Raw genomic sequence first — 25,494 nt, forward strand, 5'->3', positions numbered from 1 at the left:
TCTGATGCAACTGTAGATATTGGGAAAGCTAGGACATCACGAGCTAAGCGTGATAGCATTGGGAATCTAGACGATTTGACCTTTCACCACTCAAGAATATTGAATTTGCTGTTGTTTGCTGCATTATCCTCCGCAAGATAGTTTTCACGTTCAGACTTCGAAGGGCTGATTCTGATTCCATAGTCATCCATTCCCATTCTCTTTGCAATCAAGGAACTCATCAAGCTTTCGTTGCTTTCCTCTTCAAAGTTAGGTACATCCTCAGGCTACACTTCTTGCTCAGTTGGACCATATAACTAAACATACTCCTTGAACAGATTAGTAAGAGTTGTATTCATTTTTGTCCACACCTCCTCTCCGTTGATCTCCCCAAACATTTCAAAGTTGCAATGTTGATGTAATTTGACAACTTGTATCTTGGATCAAGAGCAACAGCCACAAAGATCAAGATGTTGAAGCTCTTGTGATCTACCCAATACTTGTTGTACTTGTCAATCATCCTTTCTCACATCTCTCTCCGCAAAGGGTTTCCACTTCGCACCATGCCCTCAGCAAGACAATGATATCGGCAATTTGATGGAAGAAGATATGAGATGTGCAATGATTTCAGGCTCAAACACGAACGGTAAGCTTATAGAAATGCTCAAGAAACTCTGCCATATTTGAAGCATTAGCCCAATCTTCAGGTCAGGCACTCCTGGCATTTTGTCGCCATTTAGCTCGATTGCAAAGTATGGGTCCTCTTCTTCATAGCTCACGAACACCTTCTCATGTAGCTGTAGCTTTCAACATTAAGAATGTGGAGTTCCATCTAGTGCATACATCAAGTGACAAGAAACCTTTGTTTGTCAACTTCTCTAATTTAGCACACTTTTTCAACTTAGTAATTCTAGCTGGAGAATTCTTAACAAACTTGTCTGCAGCACGAACTAGCTTTACTGAGATGTTCAATTCTTTTAGCCCATCGGTAGCTATCAAGTTCACAATATGAGCAATACATCTCATGTGCATATATTCTCCTCTCCCTATGCTTGCCTTGACACTGTTCATGATCCTCTTTATGTAGTTTACCGCTCCATCATTTCGTAAGGCATTGTCACCTGTTACTGAAAACACCTTATTTATGCCCCACTCAACCAAACACTTCTCCAGGTCCTTCCCAAAATGTCTTCCCCCTTATGACCCGTCGCCAAGAAAAATCCAATTATCCACTTATGTAGAATCCATTCAAATACGCAATGTGTATTTTTATAAATAAACTATTTTTGTTTTCCGCATCATAACTTCTTCCATTTTCATAAATGAGTTTCCAATTATTTAAACTATTTTTTATATCTTTTTCAAATGTGACAATAAAATTGACAATGACAATGAGTTAAAACTAAGATTGAATGTATCATGATGACTTAATTAGGAGAAAGTTATCCCTTAACAGTAACATCTCCATATGTTTGTAATAAAGTTTTATACTTCTCTATAACTTCAATAATTTGTCCGATTAACAAGTTAACTAGCCGGTTAATCCCTAGTCATAGGGTCACCGAGTAGCCGATAAATTATAAATCATCTGATTAAGTGATTAACTAGTCGATTAACTTGCCAATTAGAATATTAATCCCCTACTCACCAGCCAACCAAGCAACTGCAAATTAATGATTTCCAAAACAGTGGTTATAACTAGTTGAGTCGTTATTGAGATGACATTTATTATCTAATTATAAAGTCTATAATTTATTTAACAAACATGTGCCCAATAGTAAATAACTTTTTCACAAATATTATGTTAGTTGTGAATAACCTACAAAGTTTATTTATTATATGAGCTTCTCCCTAACTATAATGAAAGCAAAAAATTAAATATAAAACCAATATCCTCTATGGGTTAGTTTGTAGCATTTACATGCATTTTCGTGTGTTGATATGTTTTCACACGAACACGAAATGACGACTATCCTGAAATATCTTGGTGGAGGTTTCTAGAAGGTGTTGATAAACTGTAGTATGTAGAATAACTATTTTAAATTTGAGATATAATAACTACAAATAGTTATGGTGATAAATGTATTAATAAAAACTCTTGTATGGTTTTTAAATTTGTTACATTTTTATTTACCTCAATGCATAATTATTTATGTATATTCATGAGCACAAAAGCATCAACAACACAAGAAGAGACATTCCCCGAGAGAAAGCGGTGTGATTTGCAGAGTATGCACGCTATCCACATGGTCCCAAATTTGTTTGGTTGCCCGATGCGTTGAATTTGACCTCGGGTCGATGGGATAGACCCTTCCGTGGTGGCCACATTGAGACCCTGGAGAACTAAGTCAAGGCCCATCTGAAGCCATTTCAGACCCTCGAGGCATGTTCCCCTCTCCCCGCACACTCCCCCATCGCTGCCTATCTCGGTGATCCCTATTTGGCGCATCGGTCGCCACCGATCGACATAGCATGCACCCCCTCCAATGCCTGATCCATTTTGGGCCGACCCATTAATGTTTTATTCCCCACCGGTTTTTGGAAGGAACGTTCAAGAACCATTCCTGAATCGGTTTTGTCGTCTTTTCTTACATTTTTCTTTTTTATTTATTTCCTAGTTTTCCTTTTTGTAATTCTTTTACTTTTCATTTCTTTCCTTTTCCTTTTTCCTATTTTATTTTTATTTTTGCGAACATATTTTTGAAATTTTGAACATCCTTTTCAAATTAATGAATAACATTTTTCTGAAATCATGAACATTTTCACGAATTTTTTTTAATTAAGAAAATTTTGTGAAACTCATGAACATTTTTTCAAACGGTGAATGGTTATTATTTTTGGAATAATTTTTCAATTTCACGAACTATTCTGTTTTGTAAACAGTTAATTGGAATGCATGAACATTTTCTTCAAAATCTTGAAAATTTTCTGAACCGATTAAATATTTTTATCTTTGGGGAACAATTTTTTATATTCACGAACATTTTCCGTTTTTAGTGAACATTATTTTATTTTTGGAAATTTTATTCTAATTTATGAACATTTGTTCAATATGCGAACAGTTTTGAAATTGTGAACATTATTTGAATATGCGAACATTTAAAAATCATGAACATTATTTTAATGTGCCGACATTTTGTTATTTCTCGAACAATTTTTCAAAATTATGAAGATTTTTTTTCTGAATTCAAGATCATTTTTATGATTCCTTGAACCTTTTTAAAAAAATCACAATTATTAGAAATTTGGAACTTTTTTGAAATCATGAATTATTTGAAACAGTGGAACATGAAAAACACAATTTTGGTATAAGGCCACTAAACAGCAAAAAAGGCCGTTCCCCACCCATCCCCATTTTCTTAAGGCGCTAAACCCAACAATAACACAATATCATGCAGGATTTTTTTGCCCTCATAAAATGAATGTGTTTTTTTACGGAAACACAATCCATGCAGATGTCTCCCTGGGATGTGCTAAACCAAACATTAGATTTTCCTACAATACAACAATTGAGAGGGATGATTTTTTTGTTGCATGGTAATATGTGTCTCATTCATATCATAAAGATTATAGTACAAGTCACATAAAGACCGACATGACAAAACTGAAAAGACAGCAGAACGTATCTGAGCTTGACACCAACGGATGTCACCTGCCTTCGGCACCACCACAGTAGCCACCGGAACTAAAAATGACGGATCACCTTCTCACCGAGCTTGACGCGGCTCCATCGCTGATATGCAGCTTTGCAGACCTTCAAGGTGGCTCGCCAAAGATGAAACCATTACCGTTGAATGAATCAGAATGGGGCAACACCCCGGACACGCCATCGAACGCCAGATCTGGCACCCTCACATGACTAAGACGTCGGAGGAGAAAACCATACCTGCGATGTTAGAACATTTTGAAGACTCTTGGAGCATGGCTTGGTTGGCACAAAGTTAAAATGGGCGGGAATGCTCGCCGAATATCTAGGATGGCAGGACTGCAGGAAGAAGCATGGTGCTAGCACGACAACAACATAACTTGTGACATGGTCCATCTCGGAGGCCGCCGACATCGTGGTCGCAAGCACGTAGACACGACCAGGTAGTCGGCCATACATACAATCAATTCAAAAGATTACGCTAGCGCTCGACATCAAGGTCGCAAGCATGAAGACTCGGCTAGGTTTTTTTCCTGGAATATGCACGAGTGTGCATATCATCTATTAAAGAAAGGAAAAGGGTGAAAGAAACCCTTCACAAGTAGTGTTACATATAATTACATGCAAGCATTACTCTGCCCCGGCCACAACCGGCCTAGTTGGCCTACTCATCTCTCATGCTAATCCACCTAGCTAGCTCCACTATGAAATGGTCGAGGTCATCCTTGATTAAACCCGCTCGGCTAGGTTGTCGACCACGGCCACATAGTCACTTGCATAGATTGCGCCATCGAGACGTAATAGGATGATTAACCAGTCCAATCAAGGATTTTTCCTTCTCTTGATGATGAGGCGCTTCCTCGGCCTCCGTGACCGCGGACCAGACTATGGGTAGAACGAGATGCTACTTGGCCGGTCTATGTACTATGACATGTCGACACCATTGGTGATTGCAGTGGACTCCACAGATGAGAAGAAGTCATGGGTGTGCATTGCAGGACAATCAGGTAGCTACACATTCTTGATTGCTTCACACTTACTTGCACAAAGTCTTCTCATCTTAGGAAACATTGCATGTATAATCTACAACCATCTGTTTGAATTTGAATGCATAAAAGACATGTGTATACGAGTACATGTGTACCCGGACTGGGCGCCAATCAATGACAAGCAACGGCGGCTTACAAATTAAAACTAGACAAGAACATTAACTCACTTGGAGCTTCAGATACATGCATGTTAAGAACACTAAACGGCCTGCCGTATACGTCAAAGACCATAGATGAGGCTAATGAAACCTACTCCGAGGTCACGTTCATAGTAGCTAGGTTCATATGTAATAATCCGGGCCATTATTGTTTATCAGATTGCACTTAGCGGTGGAGATTAAAAAGGTTGTGATAAATCAAGCATAGACCTGAATAATTATCCAAACTATGAGTGCATCTGAGCAATCAGGATAAAATTCATCTGACAAAAATTCGGGCAGCATTGCATGTGCATAAGCGATGTCAGCAAAATAACAGGTTTGGGCTTCATGCCTTTCCTTTTTTTTGCAGGGTGATTTTCCATTGTTGCACTTGTAGATTGAAATTAAATAGAAAAGCCACAACTTCATTAACCGGATGTGACGAGAACTTAAATTTAAGTACGATCACATTTAGTTTATGAAACTTTCCAATTGATTTAGAACATTTTGTGTTTTTTAATATTTCTCTATGGTAATCTAAAATATTGGGTTGACAATATCATTTTTTAACGGTGACAGGATCATTTTGTGTGGAGGAAAGTTTACAATACAATCAGGAGAGCAAAAACTGGCTAATGATGTGATTTTGCAGAGCATGTGAAGCCAAACCCCCCTCACGATAGACATGGGAAACCCACTCGAGCATATAGTAATTTATATCCAAGCCAGAACCGATTGGATTTGGGGAAATGGGCAAAAACAGTGTGTAGTCAAAATTATATTTCAAGCTTAGGGTTTATTAATGTTTTAATGTAGTGATTTATGAAGGTGACACTGAACAAATAAAAGTAATTTATAGGGGAGGGTAAATAGAGCCACTAATCGATGACGCACGCTGATGAGATGTTGTTTAAGGAGGCTAATCAGAGGGGTTGTGTCTCTCTATATGCGCGGGCTGCGTGCGCGCGTGTGTGAGAGAGAGAGATTTAACTCATAAAAATTAAAATTACTACACATAACACTATACATGGAGTGGCTACATACTTCGCGTCGTGATTGAACTCATAAAAAATCCATGTTTCTCAAGGAAAGAATAAAACAAGAAAAATTCAAATTTATTAGTACAATTTCCCTAACGGAAAAACACCTATATACTTGGCTAATGTACCGGACAAAGGCATCACCAATCAAACACATTAACGTACGCTTAAAGGGCGATAGCTGGTTGTGTCCACGTCGATTTTTACTGTGGCGATAGAAAAAGAAAAAAAAAGGTAAAAACGTGTTGATCCTTTACTCATTAACGTGCCTCTGTAGAGAACCCACACACGCGACCTCTCCCTCTCTCGTTTCATCTCCTCTATCCCACGCACCTCGTCCCCTCCTCTGTTGCTCCGCCACCGCCGCCGCCTGTTCCTCCGTCAAATTAACCCACCGCACAAGGACTAGCCTGCCCATGCCGGCGAAGCACCTCTGCCTCGTGTCATGTTGCCATGGTCGCCGCCCCCGCCGCTGCCGCCGGCGAGGCTACCCCGTGCCCGGACCCCCTTTGTCTCGCGTATCCGTCCGTTCCGCATAGTCATCCTCTCAACGTCACTGTGCCCTTTCGAGCCGTTTCCGCAAGTCGGCGACACCACGCGAGGTGCTCGAGGAGAAACTTCTTCTCGCACCGCGCTGCGCCTCGTCAACCCGGTGACCGGCGAGCAGCGCGCGCTCCCGGCCATCACCACCATCCCCTGCATCCATGCGCTCGAGGGGGGCTCCCACTTGGAGTTCACGCTAGAGCCCTTCACCAGGGGCCCGCCGTACCCCGGCGGCCGCCAGCCGGTTGGCACCTTCACGCTCGAGGCCGAGCAGACACGCGACTTCCTCTACCGCAAAGGTCGTCCTCGCCTAGTCACGGGCCCGTGCTTGGGTGTGCCGGCCTTTGCGACGACGGAAGACGCCGCGTGGAGGCTGGCTCCCTCGCGCGACGGTGTGGAGGACGCCATCCACCACGAGGGCAGGTTCTACTCCGTTGGGTACTTGGGCGCCGTGGAGGCGTGGGAGCGCGACGCCGACACGGGCAAGTTCAGCAGCACGGCCGTCACGCCAAGGCTGACTAATGAGGACAGCCAACCGTGGCGCCGACGCAAGTACTTTGTGGCGGCGCCGAGGCCGGGGCCGGCCGGGCGGCTGATGTTGGTGCTCAAGGAGTTCAAGCAGACGACGGGCTGGTGTGGCCGGTGCCGGCGGACGTGGTCCTTCAAGGTGCATGTGCTGGACGGAGGCCGGTGGAAGGAGACGGAGGACATCGGAGAAGCGGCGCTGTCCGTTGGGGCGAACGAGTCCCTGTGCGTGTCCACCACGGCGCGCCCGGAGCTCAGGGCCGGCTGCGTCTACTACACCGACGACGACGATCTGGAGTGAGCGTCGCCGAGCAAGGACGACGACCAGCTTGCCGTCGGGGTGTTCAGCCTCAAGGATGGCACGGTGAAGAAGGTGTGGGGGCTGGGGCGGCATCGGAGCTGGCCGCGCCCGGTGTGGCTCACGCCTTCCCCTTCCATCCCATGATAGATTCACTCCAGTGAGAATTACATACATACATACATACATACATAGACTAAATAAATGAAAGAAGCATCAGCAATTTAGAAAACAATGAAAATTCAATGGTTTGAAATTTATGTTGGTATGAAAAAAGCAGAAAACAACATAAACTTTTTTCTTTTCTTTTTGGCAATAGATAGATATTCACTTAGATCTAGGGCACATCTAGATGTGCTTTAATTATTGCACATCTAAGCGAGTGAATTAAGCATAAAGAGAAAAAGAAAAAAGAAAAAGAAAATACCCACACAAATCTCAACATAAGATCAATGACATAGGACTTAGATGTGCAATACTTATGGCACATCTAGATGTGCTTTAGCAAAACTGATAATATATATAGCTTGGACGAAGATACTTGTAGCGTATTGAAGACAAATAGTGCCGTCCCGATTAACAACAAGAGCAGGAATCATAAAAATAATAGACTATACTAATTCACTCAGCAGCCTCTGAATTCTTGCTTTGGTGTATCCATCCATCCATCTCCTCGTGCCTAGCCAATAATAATATCCATCTGATCTACGCTACAGAAAAAAGAAATATTACAATCAAAACATCTTGCTTTCCCCAATTCCATCTTATTCAGCACCTAGGTCAGGTGGAGGGAGTGTGTTGGCCTTTCAAGGATTTAGAAGCTCGTCTTGCGCGGTCATCTCTTGTGATTCTGCCAATAAGTATATATGGTTATTAGCAGCAGTTAGGGACACTCTGAATCCATACATACATTGATCAGAAAGCACTAGACTAGAATGCTGGAACAAATTAAAGGAAAGACAAGTTACTTGTGGATAGCTTGTTTAGGTCAGCGACAACCATGAGCCGTCTCTGCAAGATTGCCGCCATGAAGAGGAAGATTGAACACATGCCAAACATGACGGTGATAGGGAAAGCATTCACCTGCAACATAATGTTTATCAACAATAATGGAGATAAGTGAAGCACCACAGGAATATATTTGCTTACATTGTAGAGCACCACACAGACAAACAGGTTCAGTGGAATGCGGAAGAAGTTCATGATGGTGCTTCTTGCCTCCTCAGGAATATACTGAGATCTCATTTTCATGATGGATGGCCAGAAAATGCCGACGCATGACTCGAAGGTACAGAAACCAAGCAGCTGTAGAGAGCCCCCAAATGAGATGCCGCTTCCTTTCACTGAAGACGTCGGCACCAGAAGCTGTCACGTCACACATGCGAAAACGCTATCAGTAAGAAGTAATCTATCTTAGAAAGGCAGAGAAAGAAATGAAGAGTATGGTCTTACGCTGGTGGCAACTGGGAGGAAAAGTGTGAAGGCTGATACTGCAAACACGATCTGCATATAGCCTTCAACCTTCATCTTGCGGGCCAATAGGCGTGATGCAATGGAGCTACCCAACATAGACGACAGCATGAAGGTTGCAAATATAAAACCATGGGGAATGTCTTCGTCATTTGGGCTCAAGGCTGGAGTCCAGAGGAAGACAAAGGTGTACATTGAGCCCTCGAACAGTGACTGAATGGCTCCCAGCAAAGCGATTTTTTCATCTGGAGATTTGTGATGAGCGTTAGAATGCGAATTCTTCTAAGTTTACAATATATACACGTTTAATAATGTTGTGTTGTGTTGCAGTGGGTGGGGTGAAGTGAAGCGCTAACGAGCATACCTGAAGCGATTGCCTTGGCGGCAACCTTGAACTGAGACATGAGATCCTTGCCTTCAGATTGATCTCCATAGTTTTCAGTCCACGAGGACATGATGATGGCCATGCCAATTGCCAGGAAGCACGCGGCGGCATCGAAAGGAGCCACAGGACCAAAGCCCAGGTTGTCAGCAAGCAGGTTAGCAAAGAGGCCAGCTATAATGGCGATGAGACCATTTCCGAGGAATATAGCCTTGGAGAAGGTGATGGAGAGCCACTGGGGGTCATAGCCTCTCTGCGTGGTGTGTGAAACAAGACAAGAAGAAATCAAACAAAAAGTTTGGGTGAATAATACTTACTAGTCTTGTTACATTGCAAAAAGGTAGGTAGAAATCAACAAGATATAATAATAATAACAATAATGCATAATTTGGCAATTTGCAAATGATAAGGATTTCTTTATGGTTAGCTGTTTAACAATAGCTCCTCCCATTACATTAGGGGAGGGAGGGAGGGGAAGAAGAAGAAGAAGAAGAGGAAGAAGAAGAAGAAGAAGAAGAAGAAGACTAAATAAATAAATGGTGTGTCACATGCATGCCGCAGATACTGTACTGAATCCATCCTTGGATTCTCTCTCTCTCTCTCTTTCTTGGTAGGTTAGGATGGATGATTGAGTTAGTAGAATGTTCATTAATTCTCCAGCGAGCAACAACACATGGAGAAAAGAGGAGAGGGCGAATAAAAGGACAATTGTGAGTCCCAGCCCAGTTTGGCCCAGCGAAAGAAAGGAAGAGCTTTTATTTTTATTTATTAAGAAAGCTGGGCCATGGTCCCTTCCTTTGCTAAATAAATAAATGCCAATGGCAAGTCGGCAACCACCTCATCTCATCTCCTCATCTCTATCTATTCCTTCCACCGACACAACAAAGGATAGGTAGCTGATTAATGAAACAAAACAAAACAAAAGAAAAGACGGTGGATTTCATTTAAGCTTGCAGGCAGGGGAGCAAGATTTGATTCAGTCTTTTTTGTTTGTTTCAGATCCTGACAAAGTGAGTGAGGTTTTCCTCATCCTACTCCTCTAGTGTAGGAACACATACATCATGATCCTCCAATTAATTTTTTTAACACCTCTAAAACAACAGTCATAATTATATTATTATATGGCCCTTCCCTTTGTGGCATGGCATTGGCAGTCAACAGTCAAACATCTGTCGTGCTTAGTACTTCCTTTTTAAACTAATATAAAAACATTTAGATCACTACTTTAGTATTATAAACGCTTTTATATTAGTTTACGGAGGGAGTATTTAGCATCACTAGTAGTAGTTTATTCACCACAAGCAGCAGCAGCATTACGTAGGTAGGTAGGTAGGTAGGTAGGTAGGTAGGTAGGAACACAAGACACATTCCAAAGGTGCCATTATACTAGTGTAGTGTAGTACACAATCTAATGCTTGATGCCTTTCCTTGTGGATATAGAACAAGACATACATACTTTGCTGGATTAAAGATATAAGGCAGCTGAAAATGAAAAGCAGCTAACATTCGCAGTGGGGTTGAGTTGATTTCGATTTGATTGACAGTGACAATGATGGTCACACTGACTGGGGAGTAGGGGTTTAAAACCAAGAAGTGGAGTACAAACCAAGAAAGAAAGAAGCAAACCTTGTTGTGCTCGGCGACGAGCCATGACTCGAATGCGGAGAAGAGGAGGGAGGTTGCGATGCCGCCGAGGATGCGGCCGAGGAGGAGGACCCGGTACTGTGGGGAGTGCTTGGTGATGCAGCTGAGGATGTAGGTGATGCAGTAGGTGATGCATGCGCGCTTGCGGCCCCTTTATGTTTTCCACAAGATTTTGTTTTGTTTTTCAGTCAGTTAATCAATCAATGAATCCCAATGGAAAAGAAGAAAGAAAACAAGAAGAAGAAGAAGAAGAAGAAGAAGAAGAAGAAGAAGAAAGAAAGAAAGAAAGAAAGAAAGAAAACGTACTGTCTGTCTGCTAGTGATCCTACGATGGTTCCGAAGAGCATGGATGAGCCGAATCCGGCGATGAAGAGGCGGCCGATGTCGCCCTTGTCGAACCCGTACTGGCTGTAGAGGTAGTACACGTAGGGACCCTGAAGCCAGTCGCCGGCTGCAGAAACCAATCCGAAATCAGTTGAGGCATACATATGCAGCACATCTCAAGAGAAGAGAAGACAAGAGAAATTCAGAAAGACGTACACATCATTAGGGAGTATACTAGGACGTAGTTGTTCTTGAATGCGTTGAATGCGGTGGGGGTTGCGACGCGGTCCTTGCCGCTCTTGCCCAGCTCCAGCCCGGCCACCACCGCCGACAGGCCCCCGAACACAAGGTAGTAGAATATCTCCATGGCCTCTTCCCCCGGCCGGGACGGGACAGAGAGAGAGATAGAGAGAGAAAGACAGAGGAGGCGTTGTTGGCCTACGGATGGATTTATACGCGCGTTTCTTTCTTTCTTTGTTGGGGAAGGAATTTCTCTTTCTCTTTGTGCAGCTCACTCGCGCCCTCGCTGGCTGGCTGGGGCAGACCAAGACGGAGGGAGGGCCCGGCGGGGGTGCGGTGCGCCGGTGCGCCTGGAGAAAGAAAGAAAGAGACGAGATTTGGGAGTGGAGGTTGGGGAGAGTGGAGTGGAGCGGTGCGAGTCGCAGTGAGTGAACCGGGAGTGTGGGTGCGCCAAACCAAACCAAACCTTCTTCGTTCGGCCGGGTCGCACTCCCCCCATTCATTCATTCATTTCCATGCTGCTGCGTGCTTCAACTCTAGTCTTGTGTTTTGGTACCAACCCAACCCTGCCATCACCATTTCTTCTTACCCACCTTTTTCCATGCCATCACCTTTTTTTTCTAGCCCTAAAAAATTCAGTTTGCATTGCACCTAATATCTGTTGAATTTTCAATGTCGCGGATGGCAGAGATTTGGTTGATGAGGCTTATGCTGGAGGGTAAATCAATTTCTCCAAAACCCGAATCTGATATCTGCCCAAGGAATTTTATTGGTTTTGATTATTTCAGGGAGCATCTGTTTGATTTGGGATTTGCCACACGTTACAGTATGTACTATCTAACTAGAGGAGCATCAAGGTTGAAATCACCAATGAAGCTTCAATTCAGACGATAAGAATATGAAGCATTGAAATTGTTTGATTTGCATTGCTACATGACACCTGCTTTAGATAGATAGCCTCACCAAATTCTTCTTCTTCTTCTTCTTCTTCTTCTTCTTCTTCTTCTTCTTCTTCTTCTTCTTCTTCTTCTTCTTCTTCTTCTTCTTCATCATCATCATCATCATCATCATCATCATCATCATCAATTGAATGCTTGCCAACTCTTTTAGCCTTTTCTTTACAAAATGACCTAGCCATCCACTGCCACATGGCCTTGTGTTAGTGGACGGAGGGAGCTACATAAAATTGATATAACTAACTAATATAAATGGGATGGATGCCTTTGTTACCGACGAATCAAGGCCGCTCTTGTCGCTTTTTCCAAACCAACTACTTGGAAGAGCAACACCAACCCTCGGCCACTTCAGATGCCCCTAGCCATGCACCCTGCAGAACCAGCTTCACCACTTCGAGATAATCAAGTACAGAAGATATTGGCTGCACGTTGAGCATATCAGCTGCTTGACTCCCCACCACCATTCAATGTGATGTCGAAGTTTATTTTGTCAATATTTTTGACAAAAAGAGATGCCGAGTCACCCTATCTCCTCTCACCTCTCCCATCTTGACGTAAGAATGGCTATTAGGGCTAAGGGCAACTAGGTGAAGAGGAGGCAGCCACGACAAAAATTATTGCCCTCGCGAATGATCTTGGACAGTTGGACGACTAATGATTGTGTTTTTCATAGGGGGGTTTACTATTATAATCAATCTTCAGCACATATATTTTTTGTTTTTCTAACCTTTATGGAGGAGCATAAAAGATCATCCTATAGCAAGTGATCTCGTAGAAATATAGCATTGATCTTTATGGCATCCTTCATTCCTTCCTGACATGCCGCTCATCCTTCCCCATCCGGTACCTTGGTTCGCCTTATATGGTCAAACGACTAATGAGTATCCACTTGCAACCCTTAGATGATAAAAAGCACCAGGAAAATTAGCACCTTGGGCAGGAGCATGTTGTTATGTAGGTCACATCGTTTTGGTTAAGATGGAACTCATGGCGGTGCGGTGGTCATTACCATATTACACCACTCGACCTCCCAATATTGAAAGCTCGAGGCGAGCAAATCTTTGGGCAGGGACCGACAAGACGAACGATGGCAAGTACAAAATTAAATTGGGAGTAAGTTTGCAAGCCCAAGGAGTATAGTGGTTTGCGAATTCTTAATCTTGGCAATTTCGCCACGGCGCTTTGGTTAAGATGGTTATGGCTTGGTTGTGATGACCCGTCTAGGCCTTGGTGTTGTATGGGAACGCCATGCAACAATGGTGATCGTGACCTCTTCACAACGACCACTAAGGTAATGCTTGGCAATGGAACTAGAGCCAAATTTTGGGAGTCATCCTGGTTGCAAGGGCAAAGACCTAAATACATTGCACCATTTTTTAAGATATCTGGCAAGAAAGGCGACACTGTGTTACCGAATGCATCACCTATTTGCTAGTGGTAAGGGCATGTCCAACGGTATCCCCAAGATCGAGCTTACAATACAGGGATACAAATACGGGAGCCGGCCATTCAATCCTATCCATCAAACATTCACCACTGTTTTTTTTTCATGTGTCTGGAGCACTCAAAATAATTATAAGATGATAGAGCAATAACACAATTTGTCCATAAATAACATGCAAATATCCTGATGGAACAAAATTTCATATTTAAATATTACATCCAAACTAACCGGGTGTTCAAAAAGTTTTTCAAATTCATCAATATGTCATCCAGACGCTGTGTCCCTTGTGAAGGAAATATGCCCTAGAGGCAATAATAAAGTTGTTATTTATATTTCCTTATATCATGATAAATGTTTATTATTCATGCTAGAATTGTATTAACCGGAAACTTAGTACATGTGTGAATACATAGACAAACAGAATGTCCCTAGTGTGCCTCTACTAGACTAGCTCGTTAATCAAAGATGGTCAAGTTTCCTGACCATAGACATGTGTTGTCATTTGATCAACGGGATCACATCATTAGAGAATGATGTGATGGACAAGACCCATCTGTTATCTTAGCATAATAATCGTTTAGTTTTATTGCTATTGCTTTCTTCATGACTTATACATATTCCTTTGACTATGAGATTATGCAACTCCCGAATACCGGAGGAACACTTTGTGTGCTATCAAACTTCACAACGTAACTGGTGATTATAAAGATGCTCTACAGGTGTCTCCGATGGTGTTTGTTGAGTTGGCATAGATCGAGACTAGGATTTGTCACTCCGTGTATCGGAGAGGTATCTCTGGGCCCTCTCGGTAATGCACATCACTATAAGCTTTGCAAGCAATGTGACTAATGAGTTAGTTACGGGATGATGCATTACGGAATGAGTAAAGAGATTTGTCGGTAATGAGATTGAACTAGGTATTAAGATACCGACGATCGAATCTCGGGCAAGTAACATACCGATGACAAAGGGAATAACGTATGTTGTTATACGGTTTGACCGATAAAGATATTCATAGAATATGTAGGAGCCAATATGAGCATCAAGGTTCCGCTATTGTTTATTGACCAGAGATGTGTCTCGGTCATGTCTACATAGTTCTCGAACATGTAGGGTCCGCACGCTTAACGTTCGATGACAATTTGTATTATGAGTTATGTGATTTGATGACCGAAGTTTGTTCGGAGTCCCGGTTGAGATCACGGACATGACGAGGAGTCTCAAAATGGTCGAGAGATAAAGATTCATATATTGGAAGGTTTCATTCGGACATCGGAATGGTTCCGAGTGATTGGGACTTTTTTCCGGAGTACCGAGGGGTTACCAGAACGCCCCGGGGGAATATTGGGACTACATGGGCCATAGGGGAGAGGGGAGGCAGCTCACAAAGGGTGGCTGCTGAGGGAGTCCTGGACTAAGGGGTCCTCGTGTGTCCGACCTATTGGATATGGGCCGGACTGATGGGTCGTAAAGATACGAAGACCGAAGACTCTACCCGTGTCCGGTTGGGACTCTTCCTGGCGTGGAAGGCAAGCTTGGCGACCAAATATGAAGATTCTTTTCTCTGTAACCGACCTTATGTAACCCTAGATCCCCCCGGTGTTTATATAAACCGGAGGGCTAGGTCCGTAGAGAGATATCCCCCATAATCATAGTCAGGCTAGATCTTTAGGGTTTAGCCATTACAATCTCGTGGTAGATCAACTCTTGTAATACTCATATTCATCAAGATCAATCAAGCAGGAAGTAGGGTATTACCTCCATAGAGAGGGCTCGAACCTGGGTAAACATTGTGTCCCCTGTCACCTATTACCATGGATCCTAGATGCATAGTTCGGGACTCCCTACCCGAGATCCGCCGGTTTTGACACCGACATTGGTGCTTTCATTGAGAGTTCCACTGTGCCGTCCTCAAAAGGTTTGATGGCTCCTTCAATCATCTATAACGAGGCCGTCCAAGGGGAAGTCTTCCTCCCTGGACAGATCTTCATGTTCGGCGCCTTCGCACTGCGGGCCAACTCGCTTGGCCATCTGGAGTAGATCGAAAGCTACGCCCCTGGCCACCAGGTCAGATTTGGAAGCTTGAACTACGTCACAAATATCCATGGAGACTTGATCTTCGATGGATTTGAGACCACGGCAGCCGCTCCCTACCACCAGGATGAACATGACGTAAGTCTGTCATCAGTCCATACGCAAGAGATAGTACCTGTAGCTGCTCTAGCCATAGATCCAGAGCAGATCGCGCCATCCGAAGACGGAAAGCTTAACCCTGCTGCGGAAGCCGCAGACTCAGCGGCATTGGAGCCACACACAGACTTAACTTCAAGTGACATCTATGTCACCGGAGCTACGGACTCGTCTCTGGCTACAGGCTCCGAACCTTGTGCGTCCGCGTGCGTCGAGCTTGATCGGTCATCGATCATCGAATTCAGCTCCGCAGACATCTTCCGACACTCGCCCTTGGGCGGCGTGCTAAACTCATTAAGAGCACTATCCTTAGCGAGGGACTCACAACCGAACTGTATCCGGTTTGAACTGGAGATTGATAATGGAGAATTTTGCTTCCCACCCACCGCCCACTTCATACACACTGTCGAAGACTTAACCGAGACGCTCGACTACGGCTCCGAAGGCATCAACGGTATGGACGACGATGCCGATGAGGAGTCGGGCCAAGACCCGCGTTTACTGAACACTGGACGACCACCTCTTCCTACGACATGTACATGGTGGATACACCTAAAAGAACTAGTGACGATGAGAAAGAAGATCCAGTTGAGGACGAACCTCCTGTGATACAACCAAAACGCTGGCGTCAGCGACCCGCTCTAAGTCACGTCATGGAATATACGGCGATACTGGCACAGGGGAAAATAACGCTCCGGAAGGTGCCGAATACAACAAAGACCCCGTCGATGCAACTGCTGTACAAAACAAACGGGAAGACGAGCAAGTTAGCCCTGATGGACAGGCCACACAAAAAGACTTGGAGAACGGTAATTATCTTCCGCTCTCCGAGGTTGAGGCGAGCTTCGGCAGCAAGGATTTCATCGTTCCTAAGGAACCCCAGGAGCAGGAGTGCTTTAAATGCGACTGCAAGGAGCCTGAAAAAGAAGCAGCAGCAGCTTCAAGCTGACCAAGATCTGCTCAACGACAGATGGACTGATGTCCTGGCAGCCGAAGAACATGGCCTCAAGCACCTAGCCAAAAGCTACCCGAAGCGCAAATTACTGCCTCAGTTCGACGACGAGGCGCCGGAGCACATACCATCATCGCGCAATGCGGCTGACCGACCACCACGTGGTCAGGATAAAGCGACAACTCAAACCGAACACCAGCCAGCCCCACCTCATCATAAAGGCAGAGGCAAAACAGCTCGAGGTCATACATATGACCTTCGACAAGACCTGGACAACAGAACAGGACATACCAGATTGATCTACGGATCGTGAGGACGTGCCCCGACACGCTACGACGACTATCTAGTCAGATGTAACAAGCATAGTCACTCCCGGGCCGAAAACCGCAGACTGACTCCATCGGAGCTACGCCACAATGTGGCCCAGCACAGAGGCGCCGCACACCCTCTTTGCTTCACAGACGAAGTAATGGAGCACGAATTCCCAGAAGGGTTTAAACCTATAAATATCGAATCATATGATGGAACAACTGATCCCGTGGTATGGATTGAGAATTTCCTTCTACATATCCATATGGCCCATGGCGATGACCTTCATGCCATCAAATACCTCCCGTTAAAACTCAAAGGTCCAGCTTGACACTGGCTAAATAGTCTGCCTGAAAATTCTATTGGCCGCTAGGAGGATTTGGAAGACGCCTTCCGTGACAACTTCCAAGGCACATATGTCCGGCCACCAGACGCCGATGACTTAAGCCATATGGTTCAATAGCTCGGAGAATCAGCCAGGAAGCTCTGGACTAGGTTCTTAGTTAAAAAGAACCAAATCGTCGACTGTCTGGACACGGAAGCCCTAGCGGCCTTCAAACACAGCATATGGGATGAGTGGCTCGCCCGCCACATCGGTCAAGAAAAACCAAAATCCATGTCAACCCTTACCGCTCTGATGACCCGCTTTTGCGCGGGAGAGACAGTTGGCTCGCTCATAGAAGCAACAAAGCTAATGATCCATGCACTTCCGAAGTCCAAAACGCAATGGCGAACCTCGACGTAGCAAACACAAACTTCGCAATAATAATGAAAGAACGCGCGACACAGCGGTCAAAGCCGGATTCAGCGGCCCTGTCGGGGATATACCCCGCGGCGTAAACCGGCCGGAAGTATAACCCGGCCGAACTAGGCGTTTCATTGGTAAACCGCCAGAGGATTGGCGGTTTACGTGATTGGCGGTTTACATGTCTGGCGGTTTACGTGTCTGGCGGTTCACTTGCATGACGATTCACGAGCCTGAAGATTCATTAGTGACCCAGAGCGTATTCCAAATGCATGACAAGGCCCAAGGACCAGCAGGCCGGTTTAGGTTAATGGTGGGCCGGTTTAAGAGGAAAGGCCTGAGGAACATTTATCTTACAAGGAGCTAAGACCTGGACTTGTATCCGGTTTGTATTAGAGATAGACTAGTCCTAATCCTAATAGGACTCTACATGTAACCTGCCCCTCCAACATTTATAAGGAGGGGCAGGGCTCCCCAAAAGGGGACAAGATTCACAAATTCCACAAGTTGGATAAGTTAGGTTTAGACAATAGCTCTCAAGATAGAGCACTCTTGTAACCGTGATCATCATCATCATCAATATCAATGAAGCAGGACATAGGCTTTTACCTCCACCGTGAGGGGCCGAACCTGGGTAAAATCTCGCGTCTCTCATCCCGCTCAACCCCTCTCAAGCTACCACATAGATGCGTTGGCCTCGCGACTAAGTCCTGACACTAAGGACATCTGCCGTGACAATTCCACAACAGTTAGCGCCCACCGTGGGGCCTGCGCATGGTGGTGTTGAGTTCTTGAAGGGATCTCTCCTAGGGATTGAGGTGTTCACAATTCCCGGATGAAGAAAAGCTGGTTTGAAAGGATTTGCATCCGTGTCACGTTCATCAGTCTAGATTTGAAGATTTGTGAGATTTCAGGTTCAAGGCAATCAGGGTTATGGGCTGTTCCACCAACGTTTATTGAAAAAATCGCCGAGACCAATGGAATTCCGATCAGGCGCTTGTTCAGACGTCAGGAGAATCATACGTTTCTGAAGGTCAAAAGTTTTAGTATATCAACAATATACATCGGCCAGAGGGCCTGCCTCCGAGTGATCCCGAGCCGCTGTCGCCGGTTTTCTTCCGCCGTTTCAAGTCGAAGTCAACGCGGCCTCATCGTCGTTTCTAAACCGCCGACACAGCAAGTCGCCAATCCTAAAATTGCAAATCAACGACCCGGAATCAGACTTGGCCACGAGAGAAGCCCAAATTCAGATTCGTCAAGAGTGGCCACGACCTGAACTTCTCAGCCGTGGAGTTTCCGCTGACCCGCCGCCATGTTTTTAGGGCTCCTTTGATTCAAAGGAATTGCATAGGATTTTTGGAGGATTTAAACCCTTAGGAATTTTTTCTGTGATGCTCGTTTGATTCGTAGGATTGGCATTTTTAGGAATTTTTCCATATGATCCATTTGTACTACATTTTGGAGAAAAATTTCCATCCACTCAAACCTCTTTGTAGAATTCCTTTGTTTTTCCTATGCTATCAAACATTCTTTTAAATCCTGTAGGATACTATGGGACATGTCACCCTATTCCTACATTTTTCCTATTCCTTTATTTTGACAATCCTGTGAATCAAAGAGACCCTTATCCGTGGCCTCATCCTCAAACTCCGTTGAGCCGACGTCGTCGATCCTTCGAGCACTGTCTCCGTACGAGTGTCTCTCCGCCTTTGCCTTTTCCTCAAAGGCCATGACTCAGATATAGATACGGATACGACCCGGAAACAGAGCCGGTCCAGACCCGGATTCCCCTGCCACGCACTCACCTCCGCCGGCCGCCTCCGTGCCTCACCTACGCCTTTACGCTTCAAGCTGACCTTGTTGCGCGGCTGTCTCCGCCATGGCCTAGAGCCTCCATCGTTGCCGCCTCGGAGAGCCGCCGTTGCAGCGGTGGAGCCGCTACTGCTAAGTCGCCGATCCGCTGCTGTCTCTAGTGAGCCGTCGCTCCGCCACCGCGAGTCGCTGCTACCGTGGTCTCCGCCGGCGTCTCTGCCTCCGCCGGTACTCGTCGAGCCGCCTTGTAGGTCGCGGCCCTGCCTCTTCCGAGCTGCCGTCGCCCTCGACTACTCCGAGTCGCTATTGCGGCCTCCATCATCTTTAACTTGAGCAGCTAGTCGTCCGAGCCGTGGTTACTTCTACGGCTTTACCTTCAAGCCGGCCCTCGACCGCAGCCCACCCGCGCTCCGACTCCGTCGAGCTGCCCGGTTGATCCCGCGTTTCAACAGTCGTCTTTGCCATTCTGACCCGCCTAATCCCGTTGTGAGTCGTTCCTGCCGAGGCGCGACCCGCCTCCGTCCCTGTTGCTTTGAGCCGCTGCTGCAAGGATACAATCACGTTTGAGCCAGCCTACCGCCCAGTCAGACCACCATGGAGAACGCTACACCGCGCGTCGGTCAAATCGCCTTCATCGACCCATCGGTCGCCGCACCCCGCTACCCTCAATCGGCCTCACGATTGTATTGAGCCGCCTTGGAGTGGCCCATGCTTGGGTCCGCTTGGGATTACTAGAAGATATATATGAACGCTACTTACAGACCATTCGTCATCCTTACAAATCAGGTGATATCCATCTAAATCTATTTTTGACATATATTGTTTTTGTAAAAAGAACAATTATGTTGGTTTTGCATATTTTTATATGCAGGAAAATTATCCATCACAAAGTGGTATTCCACCACGGAGATGAAGACACGCCAAACATTATTTGGCACAGGTGGTTGTCCTTACTCAATGGATTCCTGCACCGGATTACCACGCCGTGACCGTCTCTCGCGACTGCGCCGGCTTACAACCCTGTGGCCGTCTCTCGTGTCCGCGCCGGCTTACAACAAAGAGGACAACTTGCTCGTCTGCACCACCTTACAACACCACAGACGACTCGCCCGTCCGCCATGGCCACCGGTTCATGCGTCCACGCATGCGGCCGACTCATTGTCCGCGCCGGTTTACAAACATCACGGCCAACTCACCCGTCTGCACCGGTTTACCACACTGCGGCCGGTTCACCCGTCATTAATTTCAGCTTCATACAGTTATCATCAACTTCATGGCGGGTTATTTCCGGCCTAAACACATCAGGTGATACCCATATGAAATATATTTTATTAGCACATATTATTTTTATCAAAGAGCAGTTTATCTTTGCCTTGGTCTGCAATACTGTTTATGCAGGACAATTGTTCATTACAAATGAGGCGCTATGTTACGGGCACGGAGCATGCGCTAGCAACGTTCTGCACTGGCGTTTCGTCCGTGTCCTACCACCCGGTGAATGAACGTGAGAAGGTCGCCGTCCCTGTGGCCCGGTTTACATCAGCTTGCCAGGACCGCGCCCGCGATTAACTCGCCCGTCGGAGCTGGTTTACGACACCGGTGCCGATCTTCCCCGTCCGCACCAGCTTACAATGCCGCGGCCGACTCATCTGTCCGAGCTTCCTCTGATGTTGCGGTCGTCCTTGTTGTCCGTATCTCGCGGCCTGGTCTACATGAACATACCAGGCCGCACCTGTCTGCATGAGCTGTTTATTGAGTATGAGCAAGTCACAGCTTGGGTAGCCCGGTTTTTCTTTCAACAAAATGGGGGCAAATCATCATATACTATCAACCGCCGTCTGCACTGGGGGGTTCAATGGGCAGGTGCACAAATCGCCGCCACTATAGTTTGGTTAACTTCAAATCACCAGTTGGAAGGAACCATTGGCCGAGTTGCTGACACGGCTCATACGGGATCATTTACAACCCGCCGCAGTTACCTCAACCTTCTGTGGATTCACATCGTGCTATCAACACCAATGATATACAAGTTATGCCGGTTTATATCACGGTCAAATATGAAGAATCTCAAGCCAACTCCTCGAGTCACCTTGAGACTTGGGGGCTACAATGATATGACTTAGCAAACGTTGCCGGTTTTCAGTGAAGTCAAGAACCCCAATACGTTGGAGGGAAAGATAACCCGGTCCCGGATTCACATCGTGCTGTCAGAAGATTTCCGGATTAGAAAGTATATGACAGTTACAAAATCCCGGCTCAATGAAGAAGTTTCGGGTCATCAGAAAAGGATTCCGGTTTACAATCCGGTACAAGGGAAATTTGTTCTCCGACAAAGCTCTGAAACTCTCAAATCTGGTTTAAAAATGTCCGGTTCAAAAAGGAATTAACTTCTCACAAGTTCGAGTTTAAAGGCCGTCAGAAAATTTCCGGCTAAAAATGAAGATTCCGGTTTAAAATCCGGTTCAAGGGAAAGATGTCTCCCACAAAGCTTTGAAGCTCTCAATATCCGGTTCAAGATCCCAGTTCAAGAAGAATTTATCTCTTGCAAAAAGTTAAAAATTGTCAAAGAGGACCTGCTGCCATAATGCGCGGTTCAAACATGGGTATCCCGCCTTACTGGCCTCACATATTATTGATCACATGGGGGCTTCTGCTTCATAAAGCGGGGTCTCTGTTCTTTTACATCATGCGTGGTTACACGGAGCTGTTCTATCTTAAAGCGGCCTCCGGTTTACCCCTTGAAAAATTTATAAACATCACTTGGGGTCTTGGTCGTGTCTGAACCAATGCAACACCTTTTGATAGGCGAAAGCCACCAGATCACTTGGTGACATGGTCAAGTCTGAACCAGTCACGCCTCTTGATCGGCCTAAGGCCATAGAATCACTTGGGGGCTTGGTCGAACCCAAACCATTGCCATGCCTCTTGATCGGCATAATGCCACGGTTTCATTTGGGGACCTGGCTGACTTGAACCATAGCTACACCATTGGGGAGCTTGGTCGTTTCCGACCATGGTAACACCATCTGATCGGCTCAATAAGCCTCTTTTTGCAAATGGTTTTATCATTGCCTTTGCTTCAATATTTCCCTTGATAACTGTTTCTTTTATTTTTGTTGTGTTTTTAAACCGACAAAGTTTTAAACCGGTTCAAACTGTCAATTACAAATTGACGGAACACGGTCAAATCTTAATCCGGAGACTATCTGCCCGGTTTGATTTTCTGTTACCATCCTATTATGGAGTAAACCGGTGTTTATCACAACCCGGCACGGTTTTATCATAAACCGGCACAATATGGAAGGAGTTATCAGTACTCAAGAATTGGGTTATCACCCTTACTACAAAAAGTTGGTAAAACCAACAATGTGATTCAATGTCACAAGTATGATATATTTCATATTTGATTATTCTTAAGTGCAGCCTTGGTTATAAACCCGGGTTATATGTTGGGCATTACGACCCGTCCGGCGGTAAACCGCCAGGACACTTTAAACTTGTTGTATGCAGGAACATGTTTGTTAAACCGGCCTGGCTTTGGACTATAAGTCGCCAGTATATATATATATATATATATATATATATATATATATATATATATATATATATATATTTGGATTGCACCATTGGAATCATGCGCTTATAAATCATTGGGTTATATTATTCAAATAGCCAAGTTTGGCTGAATTTTCAGTATGATATTGAATGAATAAGGTTTTCACTGGATTATATTATCTTGAATAGCCAACATGGCTGGATTTTTATGGTTATTAATAATCGGTATTATTGAGTTTTCAAATTCGCTATAGCATAATGTCTACTATTTTATCAAAGGATATGATTTATTCTACAATGGAAGGAATAGTCCCGAGTCACTGCAGGCTTACAACCCGGTACTTGGGGGCTACATTATTCAAATCGAGATTACATGCAAGTCTCATGTCGCTGCAAGCATGCATCATGACACTTGGGGGCTAATGCCAAGTCATTTTTTAGTCTTACTGAAGACCCGACTCATCATATTATAATGAGCCGTCCCTTGGGGGCTACCTCAATTCCATGACAATTCCACGACAGGCCCCAAACCCGGTCAACGAAAAAATCCATTCAAGGCAAACAGAGACAAACCATCAACCTTAGACAAGATATTGGATCGACCCTGCCAGATTCATGGCAACCCCGATAAACCAACTAATCACACCAACAGAAGTTGTTGGGTCTTCAAGCAGGCCGGCAAACTCAATGCCGAACACAAGAGGAAAAGACCGCCCAGTGATAGCGATGATGAAGAGATTCACCAACCAAATACCGGGGGTTAGAAGCAATTTCCCCCTGAGGTAAAAATAGTGAATATGGTATACATGACACACGCCCCTATAGAGGAGCATGAGACGTACTCCCTCCGGATTAAGGATCATACTACGTTCCCTCCAGCCGGAGTACAAGTCGGCCTTAGTAAACCGCATACCTTGTCGGCCATTAAGCCGCCGGTCTCCATTCAGCAGGACCGACCAATTATGGAGCTGGACTAGCAGTTCGGCCTCCGCCATCCGCCTCATACACCTATGAAATCTATACCGTGCATACATAACTATGCACTTAAAATACCATGGGAATCAGCGGAGGCACAATACAGACGGGCTTACAAGTACTTCTATAACCCCCTTCTTTTCAATTCTTTTCTGACCACTTTTTCTTTTTTCATTATACTTTATCATAGGTGACTCGTAGGCTGGTCATCTCAACGACTCCATCGGAGTTCCGGTTTGTACATTCATCCAAAAGTTACTCCCTTTAAGGAGCCCCTTCATCAAGGAAAGGCGGCGCAGACGTGCGACAGGAGGTCCAAAACAACTTTTTTTTAGACCGTACTCTTTATTTTGCGAGCCTGTAAAGTGCCTTCTACCTCAGCCGTCGACCCTTGGCATGTCAAATAGCCAGGGTCATGGCGTTATTATATATGAAACAATGATTGGCATGTCACTCAAGTTCTAGTGAATATAATCTATATCCCGTATTCACTTTTCGCTAAAAAACTGTATTTTGCTCCTTGTGTTCTTTCACACGCCCCGCCAGGGGCTCGATATGGAAACAAACTAAATTGCCAATAAGTCCGAACAGCTTTATAGCATACTTCGGCGTCGCGAGTTTGGCCTTATATGCATCAGCTCCGAATCATGTCTTGGGTCAATAGTTGGGTTGCCCGGCTCCTGTGCTTGCTACCTTACGTTCCGCTCTATCGGCTAAGGTAGTAAAGGGAGAACTACTGCGATTGTGCCCTGGTTTACCCAGACGAGCACCTTAGTAGAGAAAGCCAAAAACTGACTGTCATGATGCGGCGAGAGCTGGTCAACCACTCGACGACTTATCAAAATCTTTCACGATTCCCTCCGTATTACACGAAGGACCTTTCTTTAGGTCATACATGTAAACACACCACATTCGGATAACAACGTACATACCAGGGTTTATATCATAGACCCACCATAAAACTCCTATGGCTAAGTGAAAGTGTTAACGCCCTATAGTCTGATTGCCTCGTTCACCGCATTGACACCTCCTTCATGGACCAAGATGTTGGGTTAAGAGTGATCATATGCTTTTCCGAACACCCCCATATTTTCCATGTGGGGGCTGAAGCCGACGACTGGAAAACTTTTAGATTATGCGAAAACTGCTGCACAGGAGGAACCAAAAGCTTTCAAGCAAAAATCATAACATTATCATCATATTGTCTTTTACAATTCAATACATTTCATTCAAATATCATATCTTTCGAGCACTGACCCTCTATCAAGTGGGCACC

The 25,494-nt window shown here is 45.1% G+C and overlaps 1 protein-coding gene across 1 annotated transcript; it reads right to left on the reverse strand.

Annotated features, from left to right (window-relative positions):
- Positions 1 to 7,739: 7,739 nt before the first annotated feature.
- On the reverse strand, positions 7,740 to 11,698 carry LOC123063357 (molybdate-anion transporter). The gene is made up of 8 exons (XM_044487117.1): positions 11,257 to 11,698; positions 11,023 to 11,167; positions 10,699 to 10,867; positions 9,055 to 9,325; positions 8,673 to 8,935; positions 8,370 to 8,585; positions 8,189 to 8,303; positions 7,740 to 8,070 (listed from the first exon to the last, which is right to left on the reverse strand). The coding sequence occupies exons 1-8, from the start codon at positions 11,405 to 11,407 to the stop codon at positions 8,027 to 8,029; spliced, it is 1,374 nt and encodes a 457-aa protein (XP_044343052.1). The 5' UTR covers positions 11,408 to 11,698; the 3' UTR covers positions 7,740 to 8,026.
- Between the last annotated feature and the right edge of the window lie 13,796 nt (positions 11,699 to 25,494).

This window comes from Triticum aestivum, chromosome 3A, assembly GCF_018294505.1.
Source record: "Triticum aestivum cultivar Chinese Spring chromosome 3A, IWGSC CS RefSeq v2.1, whole genome shotgun sequence".
Classification (NCBI taxonomy): domain Eukaryota; kingdom Viridiplantae; phylum Streptophyta; class Magnoliopsida; order Poales; family Poaceae; genus Triticum; species Triticum aestivum.